The 23386-nt window shown below is 33.0% G+C and overlaps 1 protein-coding gene and 1 non-coding gene across 2 annotated transcripts; one reads left to right on the top strand and one right to left on the bottom strand.

Annotated features, from left to right (window-relative positions):
- The first annotated feature begins 11305 nt into the window (after positions 1-11305).
- LOC108909090 (serine protease easter-like) lies at positions 11306-21255 on the top strand. Its single transcript, XM_018713325.1, has 6 exons — positions 11306-11509; positions 13083-14024; positions 16464-16887; positions 17677-17870; positions 18883-18975; positions 20753-21255. The coding sequence occupies exons 1-6, from the start codon at positions 11404-11406 to the stop codon at positions 21049-21051; spliced, it is 2058 nt and encodes a 685-aa protein (XP_018568841.1). The 5' UTR covers positions 11306-11403; the 3' UTR covers positions 21052-21255.
- A 146-nt stretch (positions 21256-21401) lies between these two features.
- Trnay-gua lies at positions 21402-21495 on the bottom strand. The gene is made up of 2 exons: positions 21459-21495; positions 21402-21437 (listed from the first exon to the last, which is right to left on the bottom strand). It is a non-coding gene; the product is annotated as a tRNA-Tyr (tRNA).
- Between the last annotated feature and the right edge of the window lie 1891 nt (positions 21496-23386).

Below are 23386 nucleotides of genomic sequence, written 5' to 3'. Positions count from 1 at the left end.
ATACTCAGTTCTTAAAAAGGGGAAATACTTTCCGTTTTCGTTTTTTTTTTTTTTTTTCAGGAATAAAATTATATTACTAATTACGCGTGGGAATTATTTAGAGGATAAATTTAAACAACTGGAAAATTCTTCCGTCACCTATCCAAGGTAGTATAACCGCAGTGATAGTGGAATGTGGTCACAGATTTTAATTTTAGAACAAATTTATCTAAAAAGTTTATTGCGGATAAATCAGCTATATCAATATTTTATTGGCCTCATGGAACGTGTGGAAGTAACTACTAATTTTACTTAACAATGTACAGGATATCTACTAGGATATCAATATTTTTACTACACAGGATGTAACTTAAATACTTACACATATTTTAGGAAGTGATTCTTTGAGTCATTTTAAGAAGAAAAGTTCATAGGAACCTCCCATGTGACGTATGATGTTCTATAGATATCCGTTTTTGTCCGTTTTTGATCCTGTTTCTCTCATAAGAGGAAGCAGATAATATCCTTTATTTATATATACAGGGTGGTCCCGAGGTAATGGGCCAAAATTCATGGGTAGATTCCCCAAGTAAAAATATTGCGATTTAGCCGAACTTACCTTAATCCAAAAGTTGATAGTTAAAGAGATACAGGGTGTTAAATGTAAAATATTATTTCAGTTTTTTTTAATTTATTCCTTAACAAATGCAATTATCCTCATAAAATTTTGGGGATTGGAGTTCTTTGACTAGAGAAATTGAAATCTGTTCATATTTTGGTTAAAGTTCATAAAGGGCGCTAGCTGCAGTAGATTGAATGTGTTAAAAACGACATAACTTTTTTGTACTTTAAGGCATCTCATCTTTGGTAACAAATTCTTATTTTTCAACTTTTTTTACACAAAAAAGGTATACTTTATTAAAGTAGCTATCTCGCACCGTTTTCGAGATATTTGGCTGTGAAACTTCCAATGCTGTTGTATTAAATTACAATTAAGTTGCACGTTCAATGAATCCGAGAAGGGTGCGAAAAAATTGCTATTAATAGTGGTAATGCGTGTACAAAAACTCAGTCCTGTAGTTCAAACAGTTCTTAAGATATTGGCAAAAAATTTTAAAAAAATGAAAATTTTGACACAATGTTTCTCGAAAACGAAAACCCGGAGAGAAGAATGGAAGAGGAAAATGTTTCTTTTTTCAAGAGGAATTTACAGTTTTCCGTTGCGACACTTATTTAGGAACACCCTGTATGGAGAGAGAGAGAGAGAGAGAGTGTGTCATTTAACACTCCCGCTGCCAATATCTCCGAAATGAAGAAATTTATTTTAGTTCCGGAAATTGGGGGTTTTAGGTCTCTCGAATAACATCAAATTGTACTTAGAACTGTTAGTTCAAATCTTTCTATATATTCGTTTTTAAAGACTTGGCAACAGCGACATGTTTTTGTGCGTTTGGACGGCGTTAAAACTCAATTACAGAACCCATATGATGGTCCGTTTACAGTGATCAAACGCGACGACAAAACATTCACGGTGCTAGTGCGTGGTCGCGAAGTTAAAGTGTCCATAGATAGAATCAAACCTGCGTATTGTCTGAATGACGCTACCAGGGACTAGGACAATAGCCTTCCATCAACTTCTGCCCCATTATTTGTGCCAATCACACCCAAGGCAATTACCACTAGGTCCGGTAGAAGGGTCCGTTTCCCTGACCGGCTGCAAGTTCCGTGATGGCATTCATACTGGCAGGGGGGTGTGTGGGTACACATGCCGCAAGTGACCCATTTTTAAGCGCCAGCAGGACGCCGCCGGACGCACCAGCGTTCCAGGAAGGGTCTACGGCGGACTGGCGCCAGCCACCAGATGCCTACTGATATACCTACGACCCACTCCACAAATGAGGATTCTCCAACGAACACTCTCCCCGTCAACACGTCTTTTTCTATACAACTTAGTTTTCAATAAAATACTTTATTATTACCGTTGAGAGAGCGTTCTATTCTTGCTGTAGAGCGAAAGCAACCTTCATTATAATTCACTAGTGACCGAAAAAAAATGTAGTCACTAGTGACTGAATAGAGATGAGTACTCAGGAGCAGGAATATACCTGGAAGACAATGGTATCCAGGAAAGTTTTTCACTGGTTTCACAGTCTATCAATCAGAGGTTTTCGCTATTTTGATGGTGGCAAGTAAGGAGGAGGTAAGCAACTGTCTAGAAGAGAGCATTAGTTCCCCGAGGACAAGGTCCGTCCTTGTTCAGGAATGCGGAGACGTTCTGGAGTCACTAGCCAGAATTGGTTTGGGTTGCGGACCACATGGGTATCCCTGGCAACGAAAGAGCAGACCAAATGACTTGTCTTGGATTCAGGGACCTGAACCTATCCTCGGAATCACATGAGGTAGCATTACCGGGCCTTTAATAAATTATAATATTAGACTGGAGAATGAACAGAGGATGTAGGTAGGCCTATAGGGGCTTAACAAACCTAAAACGAGATAGCTGCTGAGCCTTAGTCGAGGAGCTCTAAAGCAAATGGTGGGGGTCATTGCAGACTTAAGAGGTATTTAAGTTTAATAGGAATTGAGGAAGACCTTTTATGTCCGAAATGTGGTGAACGGGAGAATCCACCTTCTGGGACACTGTGCAGTCTTCGAGAGGTTAAGACATAAGGTCTTTGGTACCGAAGAGATCCAAGGGGACGAGGTGATGGACCAAAATCCTGGCATGCATCAGGGCGTCGAAGATAAGTACGGCGCATATTGGGGCCTTTTGTAGTTAATAGTCCCAAAAATGTATTTTTTTTTATATTTTCTTTAGGCTTTAGCTTTGTTGAGAAAAAATACTCCATTTTGTAAAATTTTTATAGGCACTAGTCGCTTTTGGGACTACTACAAAAGGCCCCAATGTGCGGCGGGGTAAGCAAAAAGGGCCCACTTGTGGTCTAATTGTCAGGTTGAGGCCTACCCATTTACTACTACTAGGACTAATTTGGTCACTAGAAACCAACCTGTAGAAAACCTACAAAACTACAACTGTTGGACAAAATGATTTATTATTTTTTATTATTTAACTGGTACGTAAAAAAAGCGTGAAAAATGTTAAATTTTGATAAATATGTAGTAATTAAATACTTTTTTGAAGTTAACCATGATCAACAAATAAAAAGAAAAGGGTATACTTTTGAATTTGATCACTGCTATTTTTTTCAAATAAGCTGTATCATAACAAACAAAGTAGTACACAGCATGAATTTATCTAAATAAAAATTATAAATATTGTTTGATAAGTTTAATACCTAGTGATGGCAATGATCGTCCTAAAAAATTCGTGATATTCAGTTGCACTAAGTTCAAGGCAAATGTAACAGTAAAAATTAACAAGATTGATATTCGTAGTTCCAGGAATCATAGAAGTTTATAATGTAATAGTGGTATTGGTTCATTAATATTACAACCAATACTCAAAGGTCATCAACCTTGAGCTGAAGGGTAATAAACCATATTTTCCTTTATGGAATACCCACAAAGCTTTCTACAACTAATAATATTTTATCTGATTGAGTAATCTATCGTATATCGTATGCAAGTAACCAATACGCGATGATAAAATGTGGAAAAGGAAATTCGTCCAGATTAATTTCAAAACCGAAGCACCTCTGAATCATACCGATTAGAGATCTTCACGGTGATTTTGCAGAAAATACATTTCCAGATGTAAATTATACAGGAAACCATCTAATTACTCAATAGTTTAAAGATAGGCTTCGGATTTATGGCTGTGACGTCTGTGGTTTGTTTATAAAGTAGTTTATATATCCCACCCATTGTAGTAATCCGGCATAGTAAAGACTGGTTTCATTGGGTTGAGTTTGTTTACATCAAAATGAGTGAATCCAGATTACTCTCTGGCAAATTTTATTCCGCGTGTGTTTTTCTAATGTACTTTACATGTAAGTAACATGCGTATATATATAAAACATTTTGTGTAAGTATACAATTATAATAGGCTAAATGTAAGTTTATTTAGAGTTATTTTTGCTATAAATGCATGACAAAACAGTGTTAATTTATTTCTTATTGAGAAAGAAAAAAAATTAACGCTATGAATTAAATTTACTTACTGCATTTTTTTTATTTTAATAAAAAATTATACACGCAAAATTTGTTGACTGTTGTGAAGCCTTACTATTGGTGTTGTAAATTTCATATTATTCAGCGTTACGCGCTGGTTCAGTGTAAGAAAAAGAAAAGTAAATGAACTGTATGAAACATTGAAATTGAATTGAATTGGCACTTACCATTGGGCGTAGTTTTCTTTGATGGTTTCCGAGCTTTCTCCGGTACTGGGTATTTATGCGTTTTTGCGAAATTTTTAATTAGCGAGCACTCTTTTGCACCTAGGATACGCGTCTTCACCTTTCTGTCACTTGTCGTTTTTCTTTTCTTCCTCTGGCCGCTCGCGCACGTCACAGCCATAAATCATGACGCGATTCAAGACGTGGTATTTTAACTTTCTTTCTTTCTTTCTTTCTTCTATTTCTATGAATAGAATTTAAATTTACGAAGTAACAAAATAAGCTTGATGCTAATTAAGATTGTGCTAATTAAATATAAAATATAAATATAAAAAAAAGAAACAATTATAAATTAAATGTATAAACAATTGGTATCTAAGAAACGGCTTGGTGTGAACTCGCGTTTAACTCAAATTCAACGTAGGTAAAGTACATTTTTTTACTCTTGATTTTATTCGTAATTTATTAACTTTTGTGGCACTTATGTGACAGAAAAGGAAATATAACGCAATAATACTTAATTACTACATATGTAATTATTAAGCTTTTATTCATACCAAAATCACAATGTAAAGGTTATTGTCAACGACATGAAGCAAATCTTTATAAGACCTTTCAAATTTTGTTTTAATAAATATAATTTTGATTACCTTCAAAAGAATATGGGAATTGCTTGTTATAATCTATTTTTAGTACAATATGGGCAGATTTAAATTAAAAAGTGGGCAATAGGTTTGTAAATTATAAATGATGAGATAGGCTATAAGTATAATTAGAAGGTTCTATGTAAAATATGTATCTTTGAGACAGCTTTCAAGAAATGAAATAAACACAAAATCGCTTAGGGGAAGTACATTGTCATTAAATATTAATTTCGGTATTTGAAAAAAAAACCTGACATTTTTTATACCTATTATAAATGAATTGGTGATATAATTATATGGGTTTGATACATATACGGTTCTGAGAACTTATGGAAATTTTTTTACAACTTCACAAATTAGGTAATTAGCCGTGGTTCGGTTAATAATACAAATTATTGACTCAAAAGAAACAGTCGGCAGATAGCTTATTAAATAGCTGAAATTCGTCTAATAAGAAGTGTTATTTTGCATATATTCCATACACATACGTTAGTAAGTTATACAGAAAGGACTTACAAAAAATTGATTATAATGGTCAAAACTAACCTTACTAACAAATTTTCAAAAAATTTAAAGTGATGTAAATTGTGGATAAGAGCCAAATCCTCTCATTTTAAAAATAAATTGCTTCTAAAGTTTGACAGTGAATTAAAATTTGTAAGTCAAAACCACACGTTTTAATTTATAGTATCTGATGCATTTTATATGAAAAAGCAATTAAATTAATGAAACGATCACTACATTTTGTATATCAAGGAATCCATTAACTGAGACAGTTTAATTAAAGGTGATTAAAAATAAAGAATAATAAAACAGAACGTTGATTTTTTTGTGTCACTCATTTGTTTACTCACAAAAAAATCTTTTTCAAGTTATTTGCATTTTCCGCTCGCCAATTAAATATTAGTAGAATTTTGTTGATGATATACAGAGTCTAGAGCACTGATTATTTAGCAGACACATGGAAAAGTTTTTGGTTAATTTATATGTGAAATTTGATAACCTCGAAAATGAAGGACACACCAGGCTTTCTATTATTTGTTTTGTTTCGATAATTGTTGTATAGATAAAACCTGTTAAACCTTAAACGGGGATTTACTAAAATATGTTCATAGGAACTTTCACTCCTACATATGTAAATTTTAAAGTGGTTACAGCTAGTGTTATTAAAATTTTATGGGTACTGTAAACAACCTACAAGAATAACAAACAAGTGGTGGAAGAAAAATGTAAAAACAGATGTAGGTATTGTTTTATTTTTATGAACTGTGAAATTTGCCAACATATAACATACTTTAAATAGAAAATTTATAATTATGTGTATCATATTCTGTTTAATTATCCATTTGGAAGTATTTTTCTATACAGGGTGTCCCAGAATAACGTGTACAACGGAAGACCACAGATTCGTTGACTCAAAACAGGCAGATGTAGGCCAATTCACCTATATTCAAAATCGCTTAGTTGGGTTCAGTTGGTGAAAATTTTTTGAAATTTGTAAATAACTCGAATACCTATTAATCGATTTGGATTATTTTTGGGGTGTGGACTTTTGCTTTCAATCTACACATTTTGGTGTTATACAGAGTACTTTTTTAAACCTACAACACCTACAAAGTTGATGTATTGATAAAATAAGTTCATAACTTTTTCCTCTTTCGGGAAATAATGACAACTATTTTTTATCTGATATGTGATACAATTTGGAAGTTTTTGGACCCCTTGTAAAATTTCGATTAAATTAGCGGTTTGGGTACAAAAAAAATGTTTAAACGTCTACATTATCGTGCCACCCATATTACAATACTTAACAAAGTGCTAGTAGGCACTGATTTTGTAGATTGACTGTAATTTCAGTCTGATTTTTAAATTATTGTGCCTGACAATTCTTAATGAGCGTTTACGACGATAAGATATACCATCTTTTACATAATTTTTTTCGATATGGATACACACATATGACGAATTAGAGATATTTACAATGTGCCTAATTGTATTCAAATAATTGGAAAAAAAAAGTCAAATACACGCATTGACAGCATTATTATTGTCCCTGTTAGAATTTTTGCAAAACACTTTACCCGAGTTATTGGAAGGTGTGCCGTTATTCCTCAGAGCTAACATGTGGTTTATGCATGATGGAGCTCCACCACATTTCACTCTAAATGTCTGTCAGTAGTATCTGAACCAAAGATTCCCTCGTCGATATCACCACACATCAATTTTGTAGGTGTTGTAAGTTTTAAAAAACACTGTATAATACCAAAATGTGTAGATCGAAAGCAAATGATTAGAACCCGGGATGTCACAGAAATACTGTTTTTGGGGCTGAACATGAGGGGTAGTTTGTATCCGTTTAAATCTGTTTGCGGCTAATAGAATAAATTATTCGTATGATTAGAGAAAAAGTAAAAACTTTTTATTTTGCAATGTTAATTGTAATCATACAGACATTTTTAGCACACTAGAGGGTTGTTCACCCCCAAAAAAGAGAACTTAATTTTGTCAATTTGTTTACATAAATCATACTTTTTATTTTTTTTAACAAATATGAATTTTTTTATATATAAAAAATGTTTGGAAAATATAGTTTTTCTGAAATAAAAAATAAGGGCAGCAACCTCCAAACACGGAATCTAATGTGAAACATTTGTTTTTTTATAAGAAACAATTTCCATTTTTTTTTTTTTTCATTCCAAAATATTGATTAGAACCCCAGATATTTAGAAAAAACTGTTTTGGGGGCGAACTTTGAGGATGTATTTCACCCCCTAAATATGTTTTTTCGCCGATAAAGAAAAATGTCGTTTAATTTTTTATGTTCTACAACCGAGTCTACAACATATATAAAAATATTGGAAATCGGAGAGTTCGGGTTGGGGTAGTTTCCTTGTTAGATCCTCCTTCGTTTGAATTAACCTAACAATAATTTTAGGGTAAATACTTACCTAAGTACTTAAATTTTACAACTTACCTTCGATGTGCGTTTATAAAACCGGTAAGTAAATGTAAATTTAACAAGCCGTTCATTTTCATTACACAAATAACACGTATGATAAACTATAGCGACACCAAATTCCTTGCCTTTAAGAAACTCTGTTATAATTTAAGATAACGTGTTACAAACCATTTTATGTCGTACTTACCCGTTATTTACGAGTTTGCATTTTTTTCATGTTTCATAACCTAAAAGACATCTGCCAGTTATATGTGTTTTTGTCTAATACTGACTCTTGTTTATAATAATTTTGCATAATTATTATTAAAACACAATCGACACAAAAGCGTCTTAAAAAAACAACAAAATTGCAATACGAGTATTTGCTAAAAATGGTCTTAATTCCTCAATAACGTGCACGTTATATCTTAACAGTTAACGTTAACCTTAACGTTTAACCCTGAAATAACGTAACTGTTATTATGATAAAATGGGATACATACTCGGCCTGATTATTATTATTTCCCTCAGATATTATCAAGCTTGGGACTGACAGTATCAATAATTACTAGCATGTTTAAAAAGTGGTTTGACAAACAAAAGTAAACCACTAGCAACAACTAAAATAAAACGCGAAACGAAACAAACTGAAACTAGGAACGTAGCAACGAGAAGTGACACTGACAAAACTCCAGTCTCCGCTGAAAGACTACTTCTAGTAACTGTTGGTGCAACTGGATGCCATAAGGATGACAATTGTGCCTTTGTAAAATCCTATGTATCGACGTGATACTGATACCCGTTGTGTGATTAATTTGTCGCACACTTATTTGCGGGTTTTCCTGAATACACCCCAATTTTAGGATAGTTGTAGTTCTACCGAATTTTTGCCATAGGCAAACTCGGGATCTCATTCTACATAATATTTGGGAACTTTCTGCGCAAAGAAATGTTTAACTTCAAATCAAATCCACCTCAACTGCTTTACCGCTTGGATTATATTGCTTTTTGAAGTTGAGCACGATCTGATTCAGATGTAATTTCCATCAGTAATGAATAATAATAATAATACTTCAAGTTTTTCTTCAATTTCTGGACCAAATTCATTTCTATAAAATACACTAATAAAAAGTATGGTAAAATTCCTGGAACTTTCCAAGGTAACCTGTTGCCACGAAATGTTCAAGTAAAATTCATGTATAATCAACATATTTTAAAGGTTATATTTAACATTACATCAATTTTACTTGAACATTCTATGGCAGCAGGTTACCATGCATAGTTCGAGGAATTTTGACATACAGAGTATATTTCTAGTGCACCTCAAGGATCCACATGTGGGCCATTTCGTTTTGTTTTATTTATTAATGATCTATTTCTAACATTAAAATGTAATCATTTGTTTTTACGTTTCTTTTAACTATACACCCTATTAGTGAAATCAAATCCTAAAAGGACCAAAAACATTTTTTTTTTAAATCCAACTGAAACATTCTACCTACATTTTTTACACTGAAATATTTTGTACGTTCCTCAGGTACTTGGAACTGCGCTCGCAGTGTAGAAATAGAATGCATCCCCCTGAAGTTGTGCCCTACGGCACTGAAACTCGTCCTTACAGCAAAGCACTCACCGGAAATGAGAGAATTCCTCGAAATATCCCATTGCGGCATCGACAAAAAAAACCAGCCGATGGTGTGGTGCAGCCAATTGAACTTTTGCGTGACGCCGCAGAACAAGAATGGTGAGTTGTTTATTTACCGTGGAAGATTTGGATCGAAATAATAATAATAATCGGACAGCGCATTCACTATACTTGTCCTTTGTGGTTTGACCCAATAGTAAATCAACTCGTTGACACTGGTAAGGTTATGGTTTACCTGTTGACCTATAATAAGACAAAAAGAAGATAGTAAAATTAACGGATAAATGAAGTGTTTCAGCAGACCAAACTGACCACACAATTTATATTATTAGGTATACTTGTGGTTAGAGTATGCCCGTCGAAATTATAAATGGTAGTTTCCATATTAGTCCAGGCAAGTTAGACCAAAATCACCCAGAATACGGAGATTGTTTTCTGATGTCAGAATCGGAATCCCCGACCCCAAAAATCCCCGAGTGGAANGAGTTTGCATTTTTTTCATGTTTCATAACCTAAAAGACATCTGCCAGTTATATGTGTTTTTGTCTAATACTGACTCTTGTTTATAATAATTTTGCATAATTATTATTAAAACACAATCGACACAAAAGCGTCTTAAAAAAACAACAAAATTGCAATACGAGTATTTGCTAAAAATGGTCTTAATTCCTCAATAACGTGCACGTTATATCTTAACAGTTAACGTTAACCTTAACGTTTAACCCTGAAATAACGTAACTGTTATTATGATAAAATGGGATACATACTCGGCCTGATTATTATTATTTCCCTCAGATATTATCAAGCTTGGGACTGACAGTATCAATAATTACTAGCATGTTTAAAAAGTGGTTTGACAAACAAAAGTAAACCACTAGCAACAACTAAAATAAAACGCGAAACGAAACAAACTGAAACTAGGAACGTAGCAACGAGAAGTGACACTGACAAAACTCCAGTCTCCGCTGAAAGACTACTTCTAGTAACTGTTGGTGCAACTGGATGCCATAAGGATGACAATTGTGCCTTTGTAAAATCCTATGTATCGACGTGATACTGATACCCGTTGTGTGATTAATTTGTCGCACACTTATTTGCGGGTTTTCCTGAATACACCCCAATTTTAGGATAGTTGTAGTTCTACCGAATTTTTGCCATAGGCAAACTCGGGATCTCATTCTACATAATATTTGGGAACTTTCTGCGCAAAGAAATGTTTAACTTCAAATCAAATCCACCTCAACTGCTTTACCGCTTGGATTATATTGCTTTTTGAAGTTGAGCACGATCTGATTCAGATGTAATTTCCATCAGTAATGAATAATAATAATAATACTTCAAGTTTTTCTTCAATTTCTGGACCAAATTCATTTCTATAAAATACACTAATAAAAAGTATGGTAAAATTCCTGGAACTTTCCAAGGTAACCTGTTGCCACGAAATGTTCAAGTAAAATTCATGTATAATCAACATATTTTAAAGGTTATATTTAACATTACATCAATTTTACTTGAACATTCTATGGCAGCAGGTTACCATGCATAGTTCGAGGAATTTTGACATACAGAGTATATTTCTAGTGCACCTCAAGGATCCACATGTGGGCCATTTCGTTTTGTTTTATTTATTAATGATCTATTTCTAACATTAAAATGTAATCATTTGTTTTTACGTTTCTTTTAACTATACACCCTATTAGTGAAATCAAATCCTAAAAGGACCAAAAACATTTTTTTTTTAAATCCAACTGAAACATTCTACCTACATTTTTTACACTGAAATATTTTGTACGTTCCTCAGGTACTTGGAACTGCGCTCGCAGTGTAGAAATAGAATGCATCCCCCTGAAGTTGTGCCCTACGGCACTGAAACTCGTCCTTACAGCAAAGCACTCACCGGAAATGAGAGAATTCCTCGAAATATCCCATTGCGGCATCGACAAAAAAAACCAGCCGATGGTGTGGTGCAGCCAATTGAACTTTTGCGTGACGCCGCAGAACAAGAATGGTGAGTTGTTTATTTACCGTGGAAGATTTGGATCGAAATAATAATAATAATCGGACAGCGCATTCACTATACTTGTCCTTTGTGGTTTGACCCAATAGTAAATCAACTCGTTGACACTGGTAAGGTTATGGTTTACCTGTTGACCTATAATAAGACAAAAAGAAGATAGTAAAATTAACGGATAAATGAAGTGTTTCAGCAGACCAAACTGACCACACAATTTATATTATTAGGTATACTTGTGGTTAGAGTATGCCCGTCGAAATTATAAATGGTAGTTTCCATATTAGTCCAGGCAAGTTAGACCAAAATCACCCAGAATACGGAGATTTTTTTCTGATGAACCGATCGAGTTGCGGTTTTCGGCATTGTCTTCGGAAAAATATCAGGAAAATGTCTATCTATTGGAACTGCATTGCGGGTGCATAAACTGCATCTTGGAGTGCATAAATTTTTCCGAATTTTTTAAAAATGGTAAAAATTGACTAAAAGTTGTAGAAATTTGTGTGCACGGGTTTTCGGGGTCGGAGATTCCGAATCTGACCCTGAAAAATATGCCCGACGGCCCTGGGGCCCCCCAGGGGGGTAAGGGGGGGCCTTCTCCTGACCCCAAAAATCCCCGAGTGGAAATTTAGAAGGCAATTACTCAGCTATTCGATGTTTTACAGCAGGCTCCCCCTTGCCCCCCTGGGGGGCTCCAGGACCGTCGGGCATATTTTTTAGGGTCAGATTCGGAATCTCCGACTCCGAAAACCCGTACACATAAATTTCTACAACTTTTAGTCAATTTTTACAATTTTTAGAAAATTCGGAAAAATTGATGCACTCCAAGATGCACTTTATGCACCTGCAATGCAGTTTCGATCCAGCGCCAAAGTGTAATAGATAGACTTTTTTCCTGATATTTTTCCGAAGACAATGCCGAAAACCGAAACTCGATCGGTTCATCAGAAATAATTTTCTGATTTATTGTCTAACTTGCCTGGTCTATATGGATTCAACTAGCAACAAAATCGTCTTCTTCGATTTTTTTAAACTTTGAATTTTATGAGACCCGTGTGTTTTTGTTTTACCGAAAAAAATTTTTGGAGCTCTTTGGCGCCATGTCAAAGTTAAGTGACAGCTTTATTCCGAAAATGAAAATGCAAATTTTTGCAAGTGGACCTCATTTTGACCCAAATCGTCCTGTGGAAACGTTTTTTTTTTTCAAAATGTGCAAAATTTTATCAGCTTTTACCTGTGTTTTTCAGAATTCAAAACAGGTAAAAGCTAATAAACTCCTGCACATTTTCTTATTTTACTAGTAACTAGTGCATTTTCATTTTCGGAATAACGCTGTCGCTATGTAAATTTTAACATGGCCCCAAAGAGCTCCAAAAATTTTTTTCGGAAACTTAAAAGAGAGACGGGTCTCATAAAATTCAAAGTAGATTTTTTTTGCTCGTTGAATCCATATGGAAACTACCAAGTATAAAAATAGTTCATTGTCATTTTTAATTGATCTTAAATCTCTGACATCTTAATTCGTTGCTTTTTAGCTATTTGCAGTTATTATACATATAAATTGTTCTAGGTACATGCACTCCTATGACGAAATGCAAACACTTCTTGAAACTGAGAAGCACATTAGATGCTTCAGACCCTGAAGCCGACAACTTTTTAAACAAATTTCGTTGCAACGAGATTTTAGAAGAATCACACGTATGTTGTCAAAACGAGCCTCTTGAATACAGGAATGGGGACACAAATTTTAGACCAACCACTACACAACCTAAACCAACGATACATGGCAGGTCTTCCTACAGCGACTACGATTATTACGACTGGAACAATGGAAGATCTTTCGATTATCCTAACGCCCATGATTACTATGACACCTTTCAAGCACACCACCATAAAATAGATTCCAGTTCAGGAGAGAAACATGAGACTTGGAATAATAAATGGGGTGTTCAAAAATCTACATTTGAATCTGGTAATGGTAAAAGCGATAACAGACCTAATAAAAAGTTAAATCAATATGGTGAAAATGATTATCGTTACCAAAAGGATCCTGACAATTTTCACTTTTACGATTACTCAAATAATAAAGAAATATTAGACAACAGTAATAAGCCTAATAGAGGTCCAAATGATAACACTACACCTAAAAACAAAGATATACCGATTAGTTACTCTACCCAAGCATCCAGCTACAAACCAACCTCAAAAAAGAGAAACGTAGGGACTAGAAGTGATGAAAATACTGTAAATAAACAAAAAAATTGGACAACTCAACAACCAACTCTCTCCACAAGAAGGACGACGCCACCTAGTTATGACCCTACTACAACTAAGAGAAGTGATTTTGATTTCAATGTAGGTGAAGGAGATATAATTTTTGAAGATCGCTTCGAAGACATCTTGAAGGGACAATCAAGGAGTACCACAGAGGAAAGTACCAGATCTAGCGAAAGAAGGGAAGCTGGTCAGGAAGGGAAAAGAAAATCATGCGTAACTCCTGATGGTAAACCAGGTATGTAAAATATTTTATGTAGAAATGTTAACGAGTGACACTAAATCAAGTTTTAGAAAAGAACGACTTTGATTAATGTAACTGTAGGCATTTTATTAAATCGTGATTATGAATTTATTAGTGTTTTGGTTTTAAAGCCTTTGACACTGTCCACCATAAATTATTATGAGCTTTTGAAGATACTGTATTAACTTTATTGTTATGTTACCTTACTGACAGATGTCAATCTGTAGTTTACAATAGTGATAGTTTTTCTAGCTTCAATATATTTTCAAGAGTGCTTTAGGGTTCACTTTTAAGTCTTCTTTCGTTATTATTTACGCGTCTTGACATCCTTGCTTATGCAGATGATACATAGTTAATATTTAATTTCCCCCCAAACAAAATTTATCAGGCAAATATTATTAATAGTCCAGGTGGTATCTGTTTCGGGTTGGGTAAAATGCATATGATCGGAGATTTTTGTTTTAACGGCTTCTAAATAACATCAGAAATGATGCAAATAAAAAAAAAACGTGAGCTTAATTGTTATTGCAAAAAAGTAAATAGATTGTGATAATACTTATGAGGCATGTGAAAAATCACCAACTAGTAAAATAATTAGATTAGATTAAATGTAAATAAAAATTGAAATAAATAGTTTAAAATTTGGAAAATCATGAAAAGTGTGTACAGTTTATTCAAGTATCCAAAAGATTCTTATACTTTTTTATATAAATAAAAAATAAATTTTAGATAAATATTTTAAAAGTAAATGATTTATGTAATAATTTTTGAAAGATTTATTTTATAATTTATCGTACAACTAAAAATTAATACCAATCTTCAGTTGATTATTTAAATAATTATTGATTAAACAATTTTATAATATTTGTACAAACTTACTAGTATTACCTGGTGCAACATGCAAAAATTTTGGTCGTGAATATTAACAGTAAATAAATAAACATAATAAATTAATCATTTTTTAAAGTAACTGTTTATCGGCATGTCCAAAGTCCAAGAATTAATAATAAAAGGTAGTTGAAAATATGATAATTGAATTTTTTTAAGCTGCGAGACAACGATTCAAAAAAAAATAATCGAAATTGGTCTATTAGAAACTGAGATAAGTGAAATTTTTCCGAGTGTCGCAGTTTTGAACTCGAGAATTCAGATCGGAGTAGCTGTGTGTTTGCTCCCCCCACCACTGATACTCATTGATTTCACGCGGTCTTGAATATCTTTGAGTGACATTTGAAATGGGACGCCCGTGATTGCAAATTTTGAAAATTTATATCTGGAAAGTACTCGGAATGACAAACCTATTAGTTCAAAAAACAGCCCTTATACTCTTACAGTTTTGCTGTAAATAAGGGTTAACTTTAACGGGCTATAACTCCGAAAATATTGGGCGGATTATCAGGTTTTTTTTTAAATACTCGTCTTTCCGAGTTTCAAACCATATTTTAAAATTAAAAAAATTGAAAAAAACATTAAATTATTGCAATTGTTTATAAGCGTGAAAATTGCGAAAATATTTAAACAATCACCACGGCTCACCCAAGCGTCCGATTTGAATTTTTCAAAAACCATTTAAAGTTTGAGAGCTCTTCTTTTTGTGGTGAAATTTTCAAGTATTCAAAGGCTTTAGATTTTTTGAAATTTGATTTTGAAAATTTTTTAATTATTAAAATTAGGTATTAAAATTAATAAATTAGGTATTATGAAAAAACTATCTAACCGAATTGGATGAAATTTGGTGTGATGATTCTATGCACTAAAAAGTTTAATTGGGGAAAGTATGAGGATCCTAGGTATTATTCAAGTGTCTGAAAAAAATTGACAAATAAACTAGCATTTATTGCAATTTTTTAAATGATTTTTCCGATTTTTGCAATAACAATAATTATTTTTTCGAATTGCAACTAACACTATCTTGATCAAAATTTAATTACAACTTTTTTCCTTTTCTATTTTCGTCTAAATTGAATAGTTGCTAAGTTGTCAACGAGAAATCCAAGGAAAAAATGAATTTTTTTTGCTATTTTTCTATACTTTTTTGCAATAACAATTAAGCCCACGTTTTTTTTATTTGCATAGAAAAATTATCATTTCTGATATTATTTAGAAGCCGTTAAAGCAAAAATCTCCGATCATATGCGTTTTACCCAAGTATACCCTTTTTAAAACAGATACCGCCTGGACTATAATAACACTGGATAACATAATAGATTAGCCATAACTTTAATTTAGTAAATCTACTCTCATAATTTTTATAAATAAAAATAGTGTTCATAAAGCAAGTGACAAATTAGATATATTTATCAATGACGTGAAGTCGTATGTTTAAATTGCCATAAACCTTCGATCGACAAGTGTCACTGATCACAGGTTTAAATTTCATATTAATAGAATTGGTTTTTAGTGAATTTCAATCAACTTATTTTAACTTTGTAGGAATTTGCACTCGTACAAATACCTGTCAGCGCTACACAATCCTTCAAAACAATCTGGACAGGTCCTTGAAGTCAGTAAGGGACTATCTGGATAAATTTAAATGTAAGTCGAGCGACGAAATTTGTTGTCAAGAAGACGAGGAAAAGGCAATCGACAACTCCGTATTCAACATCGAGAGAACCAACGGAAACATACCAGAACCTATTTCTAAAATATGCGGCAGGCTGGAATTCGGAACCGATAGGATCGTAGGTGGCAGTGTCGCCGATTTGGGAGAGTTTCCGTGGTTGGCGTTGTTGCAATATCCAAGCAACAGAGGCATCCAGTCTGGCTGTGGGGGCACGCTCATAAATTCAAGATATGTGGTGACTGCGGCGCATTGCGTCGACATGCAAATTCTTAAGAACAGAGGACTAGGCCAAGTGTAAGTATGTAGCAATTAATCGGATTCAGTAATTATGAATGTAGAAAAAAACAGTATTGTTGCTTTGCAATTATATCAACAACGTTATCCTAGTCGAATTTTCCCTACCAGAAGAAAGTTTAGTAAACTTGAAGCTATTTTAAGACAGTTAAGGTATAGGAAAAATATGTATGTAACCATAACTTACTAATATTAATATACTAAAAGTTGTACAATACAATATTAAATGCAAAAGGAATGTAAAAATACCTAAAGCATATCAACTTCTTCATTAAAATTATTCATTTTGTTATATATTGAAAGGTGACAATTACAAACAAACCGATTTATGACAGATAGTCGTATGCAAAATTATTTTTCCAGCGCCTTCTATTTGATATAGATAAGGCCGAAAGTTTTCTTATTTTTTCTCAAAAATTTCGTTATGCAAAGGCATAAAAATTTTATATGGTTGGAAGTAGAATAAAAAATCAATCAAAATGAGCAAAAGAAAATACATATACAATCCCATTTAAAAAATATATCGATGACGTCATCACTCATTTACAGTATGAAGAAAAAACATTTTTTGTGCTCCAGTATAAAGAAAATAATATCCCATTTAAAAATGTATGTACTTTACAGGGTGTCCAAAAATGAGTAACCAAGTTATAGCTAATAAAAATCGGATAGTGTTCAATATATTTAAGATTGCGAAGTTTCTTAAAAAAAGTTTTTTATTTGCGATGTGCTAAAATACCCGAAAATAGACGAATAATTCACTATAGAAAAAAAATTTTTATGTTGCAGACGTCAAATTGTACTCGGTGAGTACGACACAAGAAATAAGACTGATTGTATATACATGGGCACAGGACAAGACTGTGCCGATCCGCCAGAGATTTACGGGGTGGAGTCGATAATTCCACACAAAATGTATACCTCGAGTGCCACCCAACACGACATTGCCCTTCTTAGACTAGACAAGGAAGTGACATTCACAGGTAATTTGAACTTTCTGTTCTGTTTTTAGTTTTACAAGTAAACATGTCAAACTTTTAAAATTTTCTGAATTTAAATTACAATAAATATACAGTGATTCAGAACTTATCAAAAAAATTCCATTTTTAATGTACAGGGGACTTTTACAAATATAATTTTGTAAAAAAATCAAAAAGCGCAATTCGAAAATGATTTAAAAATACACTTCTGCACGGCACTGGAAACTGGTCCACTGTAAAACCTAACCTGCGCAAGACAAAGCATGCAGTCGGCGACCGACACGGCGTCAAAGTGTAATAAAAAATGAACGGACAAAAAAATTTGTTATTATTAATTAATAAAATTAATTTGTAGTTTTATTTAATAAAATAATTTGACATACCTGATATCACAACAACTGTTCAAAATGTTGTCAACCAACGCGACGTGTGAACACATTTGGACCCGTCTTACCCAGTTTCTACGAACAAACACAAATGTTGTCTTGCTTCACCATAACACAAATGCTTCACCGTAAACTAATGTTGTCTTGCTTGACGATAAATTACGATAAACGATATCCATCAACCCCGAGTTGCTATACACGTAGGCCATTTTTGACACTTGAAGAACTAATGTAAACGGAATCGCCTGGGGCCACGTGAGCAAATGACTCTAGAGACTACAGTAGCCCAGCGATGTAAAGGTTGACAATACTACAACTTTTTTTCTCGGAAACTATTAAGGATTTTACAATTTTTTTACAATATTGACTTCTTTCTCATGACGCATGTATTCCCAAATTTTTTTGGATGAATCACCTTGTATAATTATGAATAAAATTATATTATTTCAATAAAAAATCGTTGATTTACTGAATGAAATGAATTATTTACTGAAACGTAAAATACAGAACAAGTCATCTGCGTAAATTGAATTCAGATACAATTTTCTGTCGAGTTTAGACCTAAAAGGGTTCATAAAATTCAAATTTTCAATCTTTCCACGAGTTAATTGATGGTTTTTTCGTTTCAGATTATATAAAACCAATCTGCCTTCCAACGAAATCGTCAACTTTGAAGGGAAATGAAACTTTCATCATAGCAGGTTGGGGAAGAACTTCCACAGGTATATTTAATTAATATTATGGTAGATATATGTATTATTCGTAATCAAATATCTAAATATTTACACTTAACTCTTTACTCGTTTTTAAATCACTCCTTTCATTATAAATATATTGTACAGGGTGTGCTTTAATTCAACGACTAACTTTCTACAAGGTAACCCTTGTATAAAATTAACAAAAATCAAATGAGCTAGTCAGTTCTGTTTCCTTACGAATGCACCTCTTTTATTCCTCTGACAAATTGCTTTATTTGACAGTAAAACATTGCCAATTATTTTATCTACTCCCACTAGTTATAGACGATTCAATTCCGAGCAGGCCGAAGCGGCCGCGCTCTCTGCTTCCCCCACCACCACCACCACCCGTACGATTTTATTGAATTTCTCGCTTACATAAATAACTTTAAACATGTTTTAAAGTAGGTTGCCAATGAAGAAAAGTATTATAATCTTAAACCTGGTAAGTACTCGGAATACCAAAGGTATTTTTCAAAAAATTAGCCCGGATGTCCCAGTACATTTAGTGTAAATGACGGCTATAACTACGTAACTAATTGATCAATCGATCTGTTTTTTTTAAAAGAAGCGTCTTTCCAAGAACTTTTAAAACCTGCTTTAAAAAATTTGATTTGATTGAATATTCACAAAGTTCTAATTGTTTATAAGTATAAAAATTCGACCAATGTTTAAACAAGCGCCAGAGCTCTCCTAATTGACGGATTCAAATTTTTCAAAAAAAGTTTAAAAGCTTGAGAGCCCTTCTATATGTGATTAAATTTTCAAGTATCTAAGGGCCTTGGTTTTTGCTGTGTAAAATTTTGAAAATTTGCAATTTTTTTTAATCTGAATTGCAAAATTATTATGCAAAATCTATCGAACCGATTTTGATGAAATTTGGTGTGATGATTCTACATAACATGTAGTTTTCTTGAGCCAAGTATAAAGGTCCTACACCCAATTTAAATACACCAAAAAAATTCCCTAAAAAGTATTGTTTTTTAACCCCATTTTTGTGATTTTTTCGATTTTTACCATAATAATCCTGATTCATTCGATTTGTAACCAGTCATGTATTGTAAAAAAATTAATTACAAACATTTTTTTCCTCTTCCATTTTCACCTAAAATCAACTCTTAAAAAGATACATAATTAAATAGGAAGAAAAATATGACATTTTTCCAATTTTTTTAACATATTGTGCCGTCAAAAGTTAAGCCCAATTTTTTTTTTATGCGTATAGAAAAATTTTCATTTCTAGTGATATTTAAAAGCCAAAAAGCCAAAAATCTCCGTGGATATACGATTCACCCAAGCCAAAACAGATACCGCCTGGTCTAAAAGAACTGTGGGAGCAGATAAAATGTTGTACACCACGCAGGAGTTAAGTATAATTTACCAGTCTCGGACTCTATTGCCAGCCTTCGCTCCGCTCGGGCGCAAAGTCATCCTCGACTGGTAAATAATACTTACCTCCTTTATGGTGTAAATAACTATTATTTTTATTTTTAATCCGACATTGTCTTGAATTAGTGTCTTACGTCAATTTAATAATAACTAAAATTTTGATTATATCTCAGTAAACAAGCGTTTATGGACATATGTTTATAAAAACATTTTCCTTGTGCTTTGCTGGAAAAGAATACCCGTTTCCAGTTTGATGATGATTATTTGTTACCCTCTTTTCACAAGCTTATTATAATTTTAATTCTGTGAATTATTTCATGATCAAATAAATATTGACTAGGTATGCAGGTACATCATATTTTCTCGTTTCTAGACATGTTTAGCCCCCTTCTAAGGAAAGCCAAGATTCCTCTCGTCGCCAAAGAGAACTGTAACAGGAGGAACAGGTCACTGATTGACGGACAGATCTGTGCGGGACTTGGAAACGGTACCGACAGCTGCAACGGAGACTCTGGGGGACCGCTGATGCTGCAGGTCAACAACAACTTTGAATTCGTCACGAATATGATGGGCGTCATCTCCTACGGATTCCTCGGGTGTGGACGGGGTCCTTCGATCAATACTTACGTGCCATATTACGTTGACTGGATTAACGAAAATATGAATTTTTGAAGTATTATATACAGTACCTATAATGTGTTATAACAAATGTGATATGCTCGTTCTAAGTTAGTTAATAATATTGTTCAACATTATAATATTTATATAATTTTATATCATAAATACCTAAATAGTTTATGCGATAAGATGCATGAACTGAAATAATTTATATAATATACAGAACATCCAACTTATTTCAAAAAATGTCAAATAAAAATAATGCACAATATAAATAATGATACAACTCAACCTGCAGCAAAAATTGTACAGATAAATCACACAACTGTAATATAATAAATAGTAACTTTATTACAATCATGTTTTTCAAGATTTATATCATTGTTAAACAAATTAAAAAAGTATCCTTCGAGCCGGATTTGAACCAGCGACCTATGGATGTCTACTTTATGGCAAATCCGCTACAGTCCACCGCTCTACCAACTGAGCTATCGAAGGTTACTTGAATCCTATTCGGTGCAATATAAGAACAAGATTCTACTTTTAAAAATCTTAAATATAATTTAAACAATTTTATTATGTAATCTATAGGAAAAATATGATTCACTGAATTATTTAAATTAATTACATAATTACAGATTTATTTAACTATATGTCTATGTCGAAATCAGTTAAGCGGTTGATTTTATAGACTCGGTTTTGTCCAAACGAAATTTAGCAATAAACACTTAGGCTAATCAATATAGGTTTTTTTGTGTGACAAAAGTACTAACACCATACCACCTGTCCCATCATTTAAAAGACAGTCCGTAGATATACACTGATGTGTTTTCGACCCGCAACTCTCATTAATTAATTTGTTATTAACATTTTAGTGCAAAAAAAACGAGTTTTTTTTTTTAGTTTTTTGCTTATAAAACCAAAACTACTAGAACAACCTCAATTCCGTAAGTGAAAAAGTTGTAGGAAAATAAATATTGAACAAAATGAGAGGTCGAGCGATTCGATCGGTTGATTAGAACCGGAGAAAATCCGGAGAAACCGGACAATTCGTAATTTTTTAAAAAATTCATAACTTTGTCATTTATGAAGATTAAGAGCTGAAATTTGGTACAGCAGTAGATAATTACATCATCTTTTTGCGCAATTGCAATTTTAAATTTTTTATGCAATTTTCTGCCCGGAGTTGCTTGCGTTAAAAATGGTCCGATTTTAATTCTAATAGGTACCGGTTATCAGAACTAGAAGTAAAATACTATATTTCAAGTTTTCGTTAAAATGCAGCGAAATGGATGAAACATGCACTTGAACATTGGTGTAAACGGCAGAGCGCGCGCGAGTGGTTGGGGAAGGAGGGGAAGCGCTCGACGAAAACTTGAAATATACGTTTTATAGTATTTTACTTCTGTTTAGAAAACCGCTATTATAATTAAAATCGAATAATTTTTAACACAAGCAGACTCCCGGCAAAAACAATTATAAAAAATTGGAAATTGCAATTACGCTAAAACTAATGGTCCGGCAGCGCCCGCATTTTGCATACATAAAGTTGATATAATTATCTACTTCTGTGCCAAATTTCTCCTCTTAATTTTCATAAATGACAAAGTTATGAATTTTTGAATAAAGTGACGAATTTTCCGGTTTTTCCGGATTTTCTCCAATTCTAATCAACCGATAGAATCGCTCGACATCTCATTTCCTTCGAAATTTAATTTTCTACAACTTTTCCATTTACAGAATTGACATTGCTCCAGTAGTTTTGGTTTTATAAGCAAAAAACTAAAATAAAAAATGCGTTTTTTGCACTAAAATACCTATTAATAACAAATTAGTTACTGAGAGTTGCGAGTTGAAAACACATACTTACAAGACACCCTGTATAGTAATTAATTAAAACTAAGGGTCTGTTAGAGATATATCAAACTTATAAACATTTTCTCACGATGAATCGAAGCTTTGAAATAAATTCAGTGAGGATAGTTTGGTAACAATTAGAAAATTTTCCATCATATCAAGGAAAATAAAAAATTTATAGAAGAATATAAAGAATAAAGATAGATGGACTATTAATTTGAGATGACATTTTTTTATTTATGAAATGGAGAAGTTGTTACTGTTTTTTTTTTAGGAGCACCTAGTGACGTATAAAATGATCTACATAGCAGATATACAAGAACAGAAAATATTGAATTAATTACAAAAAAATTATAAAGCAATTTCTTTCTATTTTCCATTTCTCAATTCCTTATTCGATATTGCATTATCCCCAATTTAGGGCACACTATAACCTACTTTACTTAAACTAATCTAACCTAATCCAACCAACCCAAACCTATATTTTTAAATATACATAGAATATAATACAGTCTGTTACAAATTCGTTCCT

This window comes from Anoplophora glabripennis, unplaced genomic scaffold (genome assembly GCF_000390285.2).
Source record: "Anoplophora glabripennis isolate ALB-LARVAE unplaced genomic scaffold, Agla_2.0 scaffold413, whole genome shotgun sequence".
Taxonomy (NCBI): Eukaryota; Metazoa; Arthropoda; class Insecta; order Coleoptera; family Cerambycidae; genus Anoplophora; species Anoplophora glabripennis.
Note: the sequence above shows the minus strand (reverse complement) of the source record. Positions and strands in the feature narration are given on the sequence as shown.

Bases quoted from the DNA above. Each gene is read 5' to 3' on its own strand.
- LOC108909090 (XM_018713325.1), top strand. From the start codon at position 11,404: ATGAGAGAATTCCTCGAAATATCCCATTGCGGCATCGACAAAAAAAAC. The intron at 11,510-13,082 runs GTGAGTTGTTTA...AAATTGTTCTAG, and splicing joins GACGCCGCAGAACAAGAATG to GTACATGCACTCCTATGACG. The intron at 18,976-20,752 runs GTATATTTAATT...TCTCGTTTCTAG, and splicing joins TTGGGGAAGAACTTCCACAG to ACATGTTTAGCCCCCTTCTA.